Genomic DNA, 13,817 nt, shown 5'->3' on the forward strand with positions numbered 1-13,817 from the left:
TGTTATGAGTTATGTTCAAACAATAATCTACTTCAAAAGCACTTTAGCACTATAAGACCATCTTTCGGTTTGAGTTACTAAAACTGCTCGAGAAGTGTACGATTAGATAGATAGATGAGGGCAAAAGATATCAATTTTTTTAACTGAAGATATCAAACACCGCAATATAAATAGTGGCCATTTGTTATAAATCCTTCCCAAGGTCTAAAAACTGGAATCTCCTACCATCATATTTGCGCGTTTTGTTTGATTTCCCCCGCCTCTTAATTTGTCTATTTTTCATTGTACTTAAATATTTCTCCCACACAACCACAACTTCCTTTTCCACTCCCACTTCCATCCCACCAACGCCCGCTCACCAAAGTTCGTTATCCCGATTCCCGAAGATGAAGCGAAAATTCATCGATTTCATCCACGGCGGTTTCGTGTGGTAATCTTGTTTCGGTTGATCGTGTCCTCTTCCGTTCGAAAGGTTCGACGGTACATTAATCTAATTTCGCTCTCGGCCATCTCGAACCCTGGGAGGCATGAAGTGGTTGCCGGACGGTGTTGGTAAGCGGTACCCGGGCAAAAAGCGAACCGGAGCGAAATAGAAAACCGGAACTGACATTTGATCGATCGCGAGTGACGTTGGCTGAGGCGTTCATTTGGGCTTAATGAAATTTGAATGTCGTAGGAAACGCTTGGTACTTGAGCGTTTTGCATTCTCGACGCACCAGTCGCCGAGATGGGAAGCGACCGGAGCACGACCGTCTGGGGGCGTGAGGGTATTCATCCGCCGAACGGAAGTGACAGACGGTGGTGTTCGCAAACGGACGCAAAGGTACAGGACACCGCAAATTCCACCTCGCACATAAAGATGTTCCGGCTGCTCTCCATTAACCATTATTTAAGGGAGAAGTTTTTCAAGCCTTAGCTGGATTTCATTTCTTGAGCGATGCTCAGGGTTAAAAGGATGAGAAGTCTTTCCTCTTACAAACGGAGGTTGAGTAGCTTCCTGCCGTTCGTAGACATATCACTTCCGGAGACTAACATATACGTTAAAAATCTTTCTCTCTAAGGATTATCGACTTGATTCTCTACGAAAAAGGGGTGCAATAGAATCACGAGAAGATGAAGATAAATTATTCATGAAAAGGAGAAAGAATTTAGAATCTCTCGCAAGATCAGAAACAAATAATCGTCATCACCACCTTTCGGCTCCTTATCATTCCCCGTATCAAAAAGGCGAAAAAATCTCATCAAAAACGAAAACCAGTGGCAAAACATGATTCTATCGGATTCTCCGCTCTCTTCCCTACTGTTACCGGCCATTTAATCACCTACGATCGAGTCGCGTTTGATGTTCAATTTTTGTCCCAATCTCGTCCGACTAAAGGTCAAACGTTAATGTGATAGATAAGTGTCAGTGGCAGCAGGCTCGGCAGCAACAGCATCAGGTCCGCAATGTTGCCCGGTATCAAAACAAGAACCATCGATGGGAAGTGGAGAACGTGGAACGTTTTTTCACGTGTATCACCGCCATCATCCAATTCAGGAGGACAGTAGCCGTATTTTTCTTTTTTGGTTTTGGTCGTCACCATTTGACGAGGGGCAACAAAGGGCCTTCCATCTTCATCTCCAGACACTATTTTTAGTCGCATTTTTCATTGACAAACATCTGGCGGGGAGGACCACGGTGGACTTGAAAATGAATATTGACAGTACAGCCATTCGTATTTTGGCTGCGTGTTTTAGGCGTGGCGTGGAATGGCGCGTGCTTCTGTTGACACTCTTAAATGGGACGAAAATTTAATGGACGTAGGACGATGGTCGTGAGTTGTCAGGCAGACAGGACACACGGTCGACTAGTGGCGGGAAATGGGGCAGGGAGTCGGTTCGAAAGAGACACATTTGTCTTTTATGATTTTATGTCCTGTTTATGATTTACAGCAGAGCTTTACAGGTGCGATTGTTGTTTTGTGACAAATCGTATAAATGTGTTGTAAGTGTTTGATGAATGCTTAACACATCGAATACACGGTACGGTTCTTGGAAGGACGGCAGAGGGACACAAACAACATCAAACTTTGGGACTTTTTAATAGCAGTGAAGTATACTCACGGTTGCAGATTCATTGTATTTAACACATTGACGTACCTGGAGGAGAGAAAAAAGAAGAAGATGGGAAAAAATACCTATTATTCGACTGTTTCTATAAACGGAATGAAGAGAAGAATGGAAAGAGCTATAGTACATCCAGAAGTCAACAGCTGTGTAATCTGTGATTACTCTATGGAGAGGAGAACAAATCATTTCAAGTACATTAGAATGTAAGCATATGTTTTCAATCATCTTCAAAAATAAATTGAATAGGTATTAAGTGTTTTTCTTTTACTTAAATCCCAAAGTGACAAATTCGATTTTCATCGAAGGAAAGTGGTCTCATTTCATTCAAAAATCAATTCATGCAAGAAAAAGGACTCTAAAAGATCATTTGATAGCAAGTTTCAATGGCACACAAACAATGATTACGTGGAAAAAACGTATTGGAAGCTTCAAAATATTATCTAACTTACATTTGGTTACATTTTATAATATCGCAGTTTGAATACAACGGGACAAAAATAACATAAAATTACATTACGAAGTCCAATTTATAGGAATTAAACTTTGTAAGCATACGAGATAGGGACTTCAGTGGACGTACACTCGACCGAAATGCGAGGCTTATAGCATTGTATTGAGGATCAATGCGACGAAGACAGTGTACCTGCTAGCTGGAGGCTCTAATCGTGATAGAGCAGAGTATCAGTTGACGGTGACGATCTCCCTCGGAGGTAAAAGAGTATTGTTACCTTTGTGCGACCGTAACTTTGACTAAAATGTTCAAGAGAATCGTGCCTACCGATACTTCCGGCTAGTTCACTACGGGCACGAGTCTTGAACTATGCTGACAAAGGACGCCAACTCATTCGCCATTTTCGAGTGGCGGGTATTAAGGACCATTCAAGGCAAGTAGGGTGAGTGATGAAAGAGAATGAACCATGAGCTAGCAGTTATCCTAATGGTGGCCACAGCTGTGGCTGGAGGTATAATCTGCTGTAAAGAGTTCCTTGGGAATGGATTGATAAACTGACCATTTCTTAAAGACGTACTCTATTGTTTTTTTTAACAACTGTCATTATCGATTTCGATAATTCATTTGCTCGCTAAAATTTAGACGCTTTTTTAAAGTACACTCAGCTCCGTGGCAAGGTTAGGGTAAACAAAAAATTGCTTGGAAAGGGCTCACAGCGAAATTTTTGCGAAAGCGAATTTTTGAGATTTCCACATCTCAAGCGACCATCCATTTCTAGTTAATCATTACACTTCGCATGGGCCACAGATTTCCAAAAATTTCCTCACACACACACGGTTCCTCGGGATACGGTTGCTCTACCATGCTTCTGGTGTATTGTGTTTTTTTCCCCGCAAACGTTATTAAGGCGGAAACGGAAACATGGTTCGAATAATGTATTGAAACAATTTTCTGCTCGAGATCCCTGTACCAATGCTCGTGCTTTCCTCCCTTGCTCTTTCTAGGCTAAACTTATTTGTGCTAAAGTATTCTGATTCTGGTTTGCAATTATAAGCAAACGAAAGTGAAAGGATACGAGGTAGCAAGGTTAATACATGTTTTCCGGAAAATACAGAAAAGAAAAACACATCCTTCTCCTTCCCGGTCCACCACTTTTTTGTGTGTGCGCTGTGCTATAAAATCCCATTCCCCCAAAGCTTTCGTGCTAAGTATGCTAAATTGATTTCGCTACATTATTATGCTGGCTTCGTCGCCCTGCAAGCATAATGGATGTATGGTGGTGGGCGTGCGTAGTCGTGGCGGACCTTATAGGCTGCCGATAAAATTTGCCCCAAGATAGACGAGCTCCCCCCATCACCCGGGCTTTTGGTTTGCGGTTGATTGTTTACTGATTGCCTTCAGCCAAAAAACCTTTCCATACAGGCATGCAGGAACAGGTTTAAGCTGGCATTGGAAAGCACATACCCGCAGCCCGAGAAGTGCGAAGAAATACAATTATATTTTTCAAATCAATTTTAATGAACTCAACCCACTCCACGATGCTTCTCCACCTGGGAAAACACATTCCGACCGTTTCAAGCAAACCAAACAGGGTGCATTCAGGGAATTGGTGGAATGCATGGAGGAAGAAGAAATAAAGCAAACAGGCCAAACTCCCTGGGACGTCTGGCTGGGAAATCTGGCTTCCATTAAACAACCTCCGCAAAACCTGCACAAAATTGGCCCGGGCTGTTTGTTCGATGCGAGAGAGATGAAAAGTTGAAGGCACGTCCGTTTGTTTGACGGATGCATTTCCTGATGCTGCTTGGCCCGGTTCTGCGTCCATTTCTATTTTATTTCGTGTGTGTGCATAGCCGTGCAGAAGCAGCCCCAGCAGCAGCAGTTCGTTTTTTCACAAAATTGGATCATTTGTCAGTGTTCGGTGGGGGGGATTCAGTGGGGAGGGAGGTGGGGCGCCGGGAACGCAGTTTGAAATGCACTTTTTCTACGAGGATGATGCAACACGGACCCCGGGGTTGCCAGCTGCCGATGCCCGTGCAAGGTGTTTGTGCGCTCGACCCTGCTCGATCATCTTGCCGCGGCGCACAGTAACGCGACCGGGGTGGGAAGTGCATTTTCACGTAGGTGATAAATTGCTTTAAAAGTGCACCCTGTCACGAAAGGAAAATGATTCATTTGGTGCAATTTTTCTGGACTTCTGGACCCCGGGGTGCGAGCATGCAGGATGGTGGATGGATTTGTTCGGCTTCTTGAGCCACCGTTTTTTTTGCTTTCTTTGTTTGATTGTTCCCAGTGCACGAATCCGAGGAGATGCAGCATCCGATGGGGACGATTGAAACGGTCATCGGTCAAGTTGTGGATCATCGTTCACAGTCAACGAAAATCGTAGGCAGAGAGGGAGAGCGCGAAAGGCCATCCAAATCCAAACAGAATGAAAAATTACATCGCGTACCGATCCATTAGCGAGTAAGTTGACACGTTGCACAAATTTTGAAAGCATTTAGCGATGGCATTCCGGGACCTTGTAAGGGCCGTAGGTTTTATTTCGTGATTTAAAAATAATAAATTCTCAAGCCGTAGTGAGGTAGGCGGTCACAGAACAGTGGATTTCTGGTATGTTTCATGCCCCATGATCGTACAGGTAGTCATAAAAGTGTAAAATAAACATTCGGAAGATAATTCTGTTCCGATTAAAGCAATACTTTGGTAGTAGAGATGTAATAGAAGACGCACATGATTTTACAGTGCGTAACTTAATTATAAGATTCCTAAATGGCAGATGGAAATTTTCAAAAATTATAAAGCAATGAAAATGACTTGCATTGGGGTCGAATCAAATTTTTTCGGTGTGATACGCATACAAATATGGTAAAAAATCCTTTTCAAAAAAGAATTCATGTAATAATAATAAAACAATTGCTGTATAATGTATAAATCGGAATAAACAAAACGAAGCTTCTAATTCAATATTGTCCCAGCTTAAAAAAATCTTTTCTTCTTCTTCTTTGGCACTATAGTCTGAACCTGCCATTTGTGGATTTCGATGATTTAATTTACCCGTACCAGCCCTGAATACGGGGAGGCGGTCTGGATGGGGTTTGAACCCCGGTCCTGCCGTATAAAGACAGGGGCAGCTGGCCACCGGACTCATCTGAAAAATTTGATGTTCCACTTAGGCTAATAAAAACTGAATTTGACCGATTTTTCCTGGGATCAACTTTTTGCCTTTTTGTTGATTAAGTACTCTTTCAAAATGACTAAATTATCGCCTATATATTAGAATCATTACCACATTATGAAAAAAATCATAATTATTTTATGCACTGTACTGATTTTCCTTTTAAAGTGTAAAGAAATCAAAACAAGGAACTTTTCACCGTAAATCATGACACCAATGACAATGACAGGCATATATCATTCAATAACAACAACTCAGCATATATTCCACATCACAAAAAGTTACATCCAAGAGCAATGATATGAAATTTAACAGCGTACGTGTTTCCATTTCCATCACTGCCACAGATATCCTTCAACTAAATCCGGCAGCATGCATGAGGGCTTTGTAACGGCGATTAATCGATATTTTCTATATCACAAATATACATTTATTGTGGCCACCATCAACACCACCACTGTGCATTGATTGCACCAACAGACAGGTGGCAGGTGTTTGCTAACAAACTCACGTGCAGTGCTCCAGGTCACCTGGGTGTGCTACCCATAGCCAGACTGGAATGTGGAAAACTATTAGGCGAACTTCAGCATCACAGTTTCCACATCCGAAACGGAGCACAATTTTCTCATTTCACGAGAGCGTCTGTTTGGCAGGCTCTTCCTATCTCGTTACTTCCAACACTGCAAATCATGAACGTTGTAGCAAATCGATACACGATTGTATTTACTTCCTCGCGCACTCATTCTTTGTCCCCTTCTCCGGCCCTCAACCATTTTCCGACCGACACGTCGACAATGAAATGAATCGTCAAAGTCAAAGAAGCAGCAAAACGACTCCTCTCGAAAACAAAGGCAAGGGAGAAGAAAGAAAAAAAAACCCAGCGTAACGAGCAGCAGAAGCTTTGGTGTCGGAATTTTGGGTTTGATTTGTTTGCTTTTCAGACCACCCACCACCCCGTCCTTCCTCTTCCGCTCCATCTCCTCCTCGTCTCTCCCTGTCCTCCCCACCAAGAACACTGACGAGGACGGACATTGATGAAGACATCCATTTCGGCTTTACGGCAACAAGGCCGACGGCCGTAAAACAATTGCGTGAGCTAGCTTTTCTTTCACCAACACTCGCACCTCGGTGATGAGTTTTGGGAGGGTGTAGGACAAGGTGCGGAACAGTTTTTGCATACGATTTTTACGACAGGTAACGGAAAAGCCATCGAACGCGCATAGATCATGCTGTTCCGATGAGTGTTGCGCGCGGTGCGTTCTGGCCCTTTTTTATGGTTACGTTGTCGTGGTTGAGCTAGGAATACAGACGGGACAGAAATTAATAGGATGCCATGTAACTTCCCCGCAGCACAAAGCGGAACGAGCGTTGTCATCACTGTTAAGCAACGGAACGAGTTTTGTGACAGGAAATTGAAATGTCATACGGCTGAGATTTATAGTTTTGCCAAACGGGAAACAAGGGAACAAAGCTGGTATAAAACCATCGGAAAAATAATTTATGATTTTTGTAAAGGAAAATCAATTGTTTGAAGATTATTGGTTAAGTTAAAAGTATGAACTGATAGAAATATTTATTGTCTCATTCGATGTGGGATGGGAAATATTTTGCTTGCAGGCCGTATACACAAGTGAATAAACATAAAAATTAGATAAAAAATGGTTACAAAAAAATACTAATCGAAAAAATATATTAAAAAAGGCTGTAAAGGTTTAAATTCTTCTTCTCCTGTTTCTTCTTCCTTGGCACTACAACCTCGAAAGGTATCGGCCTGCTGTGTTTTTTTGCTTTGTGTGACTTGATTCTACCAGCAGCTGGATAGTCAATTCATAATTTGATCTGGATGAGATTTGATCCCTGATCCTGTTGGGTGAAAGTTGAAAAGATTTCACAGGAAAGTAAAAATAGAGCAAACTTTTTTTAAATACTTAGATTTGTTTGTTTTTTTTCTTGAATTTTTAATACATAGTCACCACATTCGGAATAATTTATAAATAATTTAAAAAAATGCACTTGATTATTCAAGCTACTGGATGAAAAAATTTCAATAAAGGACATAAATAAACGAAACAAGTGATAAATGCAAAAGCTTCATAAAAATAGCTCACTAGAAAGCTAGTGTAAAACAGAAAATAAATTTAAATTAATATTTAACAAGAAACAAAAAGATTATCAATCAAAAAGTTTCGATAAAGAAAATATTTAAAATGCTAAAAAGGGCAAAAAGTGCCAAAAGGGGAAAAAAGTGCCATTGAAGGATTTAAACTGACAGCTAAGCAGACGGAAAAAAATAGTTTTAGTACAGCATATTATGTTAGCTTTGATAAAAAACATTTTTGCTATTTTTTAGTGCTAATGAAAGCAATGAGTAGCAAACATGACATGTCCTTGCACAGGGTAAATCAACTTGAAAACCAAGCAAAACGAAAGCGTCACGTTGAGTTGAATTAATCCAAGACGCTATAACGATTCGGCGAACTAGTTTTTAACATGAATGCGTCGTTCATTTCTACTTTTCCGGTTTCTTTTTGTCAGTCAGTCAGTCAGTCTGCCAGCCAACCAGTCAGCAGTTGCAACCCTGCTGCTGCTGCTGCTGATCGCACGAATTGCCAGCAGCGACTGCAGCAGCAGCAGCAGCAGCAAAATGAACGGAACGCAATATGCAAAATCCATCACGGTTGTTTGCACTCGACATCCGGATTCAATCATGGAACGTCGTCCGCAACCGTGCGCCAACCGAACGTACTGCTGTCAGTCAGCCAGAAACGTCTTTGCGTCGTTCGTCCCTTCGGGGCACGTAATGTGATGCATACACAATTAACCGTGTCGGATTTCATCAACCGTACACTGCACTGGCACGCTATAATGCATCTCTCGCTGTGATTTTGATGCTTGAAGGTAGCTGCATCCCGAGGGGGGCTGAACAGACACGTACCCACTTCATGATCACCTTTGGGGCGGCTGGGCGCCCACCCGCGCCAATGTGACACACTCACTCACCCCAAAGCACAGGTGCCGAAAATACACTTTCCGCGAAAGGTATTTGTTTCACTAGAGCGTCGCGTTTGAACGGAATGTTGAGCTGGCGAAATGAGTAATGAGATTCGGCCTCGGTACGTGAACCTACCGTAATCGGTTCGATTAGCTACAATCGCCAAGCGGTGCAGCGGAGGTTTAGTATTTCTAAAATAGTATCGCCACCGGTCGTCTGTAAGCGGCTGTTGAAAGGTTTACATGAATATCAATTTTATTTAAAGTACATAAATTTAGTTTGAGGGAAAAAAAACTAATCATCCAAATGCGAACTGAACGAAATTGACTATGCGTAAAACGATCGTAGCTAATCGAAATAGAAAAGCTTTACTGTTTAATCATAACAAAACATCGACCATAATCCCGCTGGTTGCTTTGGTGGTGGTCTTTATCTTGTATCTTTTCAATTAAATTAAAAAAAACGTGCGAAGGTGACTTAACAGGTCTTCGATGAAGGTTAAGCTTCACAGGTGATTACTGCTACCGCTTCTAATCTGATTATCTTTTAGTTGTAAAATTACAATCAAAACAATTTTCGTTTGCTTATCGGTTGATCGATTTTTTATCGTGTTTATCGATTGATTGCAACGCACGCATTTTAAGGAAGCTAAGTTTGATTTACTTTTAAGTTAAGATAAGATGTGCGTTGAGCTGATGAGAAGAAGGCAAACAAACTGTCATTTTAAAAGGCGGAATCAATCACGGTATGCGATCGATCCGGCAAATAGGTAAGTGAACACTGATTTACGTTAATTTTTGTTAATTTCCGCGTTGAAGATTGGTGTGCATTTTGAAGTTATACAAAGATATTTGTATGAAAAGTGAACTGTTATACGTTGGAGCAGGCTAATTTGAGAAGCCAAAGCTTTAAATACCCTGCACTAGGCTGTGCTCTTTAGGATGAACGATAAAAGTCTTTTCCTTAGTTCTCTTTTTCGTCTTCTTTTTCATCCAATTTAGGATGTAAATCTTCCAATGTCTGATGGAAAAAACAGGTATCTAATTTGAAAAGCCTCATCCCCTTCTATAATGCGTTCTTCTATAGCTTCATAGGGTTATATAGACGTTCTTAGCTCCTCTGAACAAAATAGTTATACATTACAAAGAAAATAAATCGTTTTAATCTCTTTCTGAATATTTTAGAAGAATAATAGGTAAAATTGAAAATAATTCCAAGTTGACTCTCATTTATCGGGAGGCGGTCTGGATGGGATTCGATCTCCGGTCTTGACTTAACTATTCAATTTAAATTTTAAAAGTATTAAAATATTTAAAAACCAGGTCGTCCCGTAGTGCAACTTTATCTGCCTCCATCAAATCAAATATTAATTCATCATCAACAACCGTTACCGTTGTAACGCGGCCTACTCTGCCAGTGGCGATCGTATTACAATCGATGGTCAAGGGATCACCGGTTTCTTTTTTCTTGCCGTTGCTTATTGCCACCATCGACAGAGGTCATCCATAAATCGAGCACTGCTTTATGCTGTTCACCGCTCCATCCAACCCAGATCCAACAGGTTTCACTTACTTTACAGGCCCCAAAATCCCGACCGACCGTCCCCATTTTCCGGAGCAACCATCGACACCGTGCAGTCATTTGATACATTTTTACCGATTAGCTTCCACTACGGAGCTTCTTCTTCCGTCTTGCATCCCCCCCCCTCCCCCTTCAACTCATCCTCTTGTCCACCACTTGTCAAGCGGAGAGGATTTAACAAACGATACACAAGCACACACACAAAAAAACGCTGCCCGGATTTTTCGGTTTCCGTTTTCCTTCGTTATGCTTCTTTTTTCCTTTGTGCACTAGCTCTGAGCGTTTTTTTTCTGACTTCAATGTTGATTATTGTGGTGATGTGGGAGGCGAGCATGAACCACACTGTGTAAAGCGGGCCATACATGGTCCACCCTCAATTCATCCTGCCCCTCTTTCTCCTCCCCTGCTTTTCCTTCTTCCCCAAAAGGCTTGTGATACGCTGTCAAAGTTTATGATGTGGCTAATGCCCTAATTACCCAAAGCAGCACCACTCAAACTTTATGATGAGAATGTTTTATGGCCAACCCCTAGTGTGGGTGTGCGTTCGTGTGTGTGTATGTGTGTGTGTGGCATGAGTTTGGGAGCCCTAATTGGAAGTGATCTGCTGAAGTATTGCCCATCGGCCAATGTAACTGGGCAAGAAGCAACACAGGAGAACGAAGAAAAAAACGCTCCCTTTTTCCCTTCGCACTGCTGAAAATGCCGAGGAGTGGATGACGCTTTGGCTTTGATTTTTTGTTTGTTTGTTTTGTTGCTTCATTCAAGTTGCGAGTGACGGCAACTCTTTTCCTTCTCCCGGGAGTAATATGATGCTGATGAGAACCGGACCGGATCGGGCGACAGAGGGCCGGAGCCGGAAATGGATGGGGCGTAGCGGACGACGAAGAAGTGTTTTTGGGGATTTGTTTTCATACGCACGGTTTTCCCATTCATTAGGCGAGTTAGCTGTTAAGTTCTGGGGAGGTTGGAAAACATTTGGCCCCGCGGGCTCGGGGTGCGGTCGGGCACGGTAAGTTGGTTTACACAAGTGAAGATTAAGAAAACTTATCAAATCTGGCTGGAAGCGGGACTGCTGCAAACGGAATGAAGGAGTTGTGCTATTTAAAATTTTGTTGGGTTTTTTGAGGCCCAACATTAGAGTATTCCATGCACTCGCAAGGAGGACTGTTAAATTATTCAATCGGTTAAACGGGCTATTCGAGTTGTTATTAAAAGGCTTCTTTAATAATTTTAAAAACTTCGCCCACCAACCCTAACGCCCTTGACTGTTAATTTAAACTTTGATGCGACAATTGATAATTTGTAGCTGCGCCGCATGAGAACAACCACTCGCCAGTTTTTCCAGAGCACAGAATCTCAACATTCTACCGCTTTCTCGTAAAAGAGTTGGTAATAAAGTGCAATATTTTATGAAATAGCGCATTGGCGACTATTGGCCATAAGAAAGGATAAGTAATCGTGCTCACCATTCAAACAACAACAGCAAGTGAAAATTTCAAACTGGCTGCACGTCTCGGTGGACATTTGGTGGCCCGAGACCGAGCTTCCAATTTTCTCGGGAAATTCCTTTGACCGTTGGGCCAGCAGCCAACGAAGCAGAACGAACGAAGAAAAAAAATTGGTTTTTAGTTAAAATACTACTATCTGAAAATTCTTTGAAAGGACAAAAACAGGAAGAGTAGAAAATATTATAAGACTTATTAAGTTTTATACAAAAAGCTGAACTAAATGATTAAAATAAGAATTAAATTGAGAAGAGCTATTTTACAGAGAGACTTGTACTCTGTGTGGCTCGGTCCACAGACACGACAGCAGTGTTGGTTTTCACACGGCAGGACTGGAGTTCAAATCTCATCCGGGCCGTTCCTTTGTAGTGAAGAATAGCTCTCCAACTAGGTAGTATTAGTAAGTTTAGTAAGCCAGAAATTGCAGACATGATCTAAGAGGTCATTAAGCCAACTAGAAGAAGAAGATACTCTTCACGATTTGGAACTGCATGAATAGGAATACTGAAATCAGATAGCTATATTAATATCAAGTGAGTGTTACAGTCTGCACAATATGGAGAACTTTTTCAAAAATATGTACTTCTTCAATTTTATTTTATTCCATTTCTTCAAAGTTTACTCGTCAATATGAGTGCTTTTCCACCATGTCCAGCCAATCAAAATTGCTTAGCGCTTGCCGAACGCCACAGGACACCGAAACCGCAACATAAAAAAGCTTTCTCGGTGACACTTAGTAACAACAACAACAGCAGGCAAAAAACATAATCCTCAAAAATTCGGTTCGGGAGACCGAAAAAGTAAAGGCCAATCGTCTATTAAACGTCTGCTAGTGGCAGCACGGTCACCGCAAAACCGCACGGCAGGAGTTTTCCGTAAATTATCGACTCATTTACGATTACGATCAATGAATATTTCATCACCCATCGGTCCAGAGGTGTCCCCGAACTCCTTCCCGCTTCATCATCCAATCGAACTCGATACCGGGCAGCGCACGACCAGCTACAACAAAAATGAATCAACAAAACCTGAGGAGCCGAGCAGAGCACAAAAAAAATGAACTGAAAATAATTGCGGCGGGTCTCGAGAACATCAAGCGTGGGCGCATTCGTCGAACCGAAGTCCTTTCATCCCTGCCGTCGCTTAAGAAGCCTTTTCTTACTCGGGCTGGGGGACGTGGGCAAGCACTTTATCCCTCCAGTGGGGCTATTACCCATTGTCGCACGACCACTTCACCGGTACTGGGGTTTTTTTGTCCTCCCCGCAAGAAAGCGACACAGAAGAAGAAAAAAGGCTCTATCGAGCTTTCCACTGCAACCCAATCGGCGACTGGACACACTGGGTCGAAAGTACCACGGCGAGAGAGAGAGAGAGAGAGAGAGAGAGAGAGAGAGAGAGAGCGTTGGAGCAAAAACAGTGATCTCGAACCGCACCGGGGATATTAACGGCCCAAGCAGGCAGGGTTTTGTGCCGTATCGTTAATGGTGTAAGGTTATTGGGTTAGAGCCCGTGGACGACGACGACCACCGACGGACGGTTTTCTCATCTTCACGGGTGGGGTTTGTTTTTATTTTTTGTCCACCGTTATGTGGGAAGCTTTTCGGGAGTTTTTCGAGGGGCCGAAAAAAAGGGAAAGCTTGTAAACCCGTTTGCTGTCCGGGTGTGACGAACATGTTGCAACACAATTGTGAAGTTTCATTAGCCGTGATTGTGAGTTCGAGCCAATCGTGCTGAAGTAAGTGGGTTTTTTTTGTACGGGGGGATTTTACTGTTCTATTTAATGATGGGTGCAATTGACGTTGAAATGAGCACACGCTTTTGAATGCTGTTGTTGCGTTTTGTGAAATCGATTACTAAGAATTGTTTAACTGCCAACAAAGGGGTTTGAAAGATTGAGAACAATTCACAGGTTTGTAAGGATTTTTGTTTTCCTGGAAGGAAAACGGAGTTAGCAATAACAATCGTGTCTTCTAAATTGTTAGATATGAGGTTTACGGGTAA

At 42.2% G+C, this 13,817-nt stretch overlaps 1 protein-coding gene across 10 annotated transcripts in view; it reads right to left on the minus strand.

Moving 5' to 3' along the window:
* LOC118512880 overlaps positions 1 to 13,817 on the minus strand; it is a 157,071-nt gene that overhangs the window by 57,009 nt on the left and 86,245 nt on the right. For 6 of the 10 annotated variants that reach the window (XM_036057973.1, XM_036057979.1, XM_036057978.1 and 3 more), the window contains exon 3: positions 2,104 to 2,139. The exons of the other annotated variants lie outside the window; for them this stretch is intronic. In XM_036057973.1, coding sequence (XP_035913866.1) covers positions 2,104 to 2,139 — 36 coding nt within the window. The remainder of the gene's footprint in view (positions 1 to 2,103; positions 2,140 to 13,817) is intronic. 10 annotated transcript variants of the gene reach the window in all.

This window comes from Anopheles stephensi, chromosome 3 (assembly GCF_013141755.1).
Source record: "Anopheles stephensi strain Indian chromosome 3, UCI_ANSTEP_V1.0, whole genome shotgun sequence".
In the NCBI taxonomy this organism is placed as follows: Eukaryota; Metazoa; Arthropoda; class Insecta; order Diptera; family Culicidae; genus Anopheles; species Anopheles stephensi.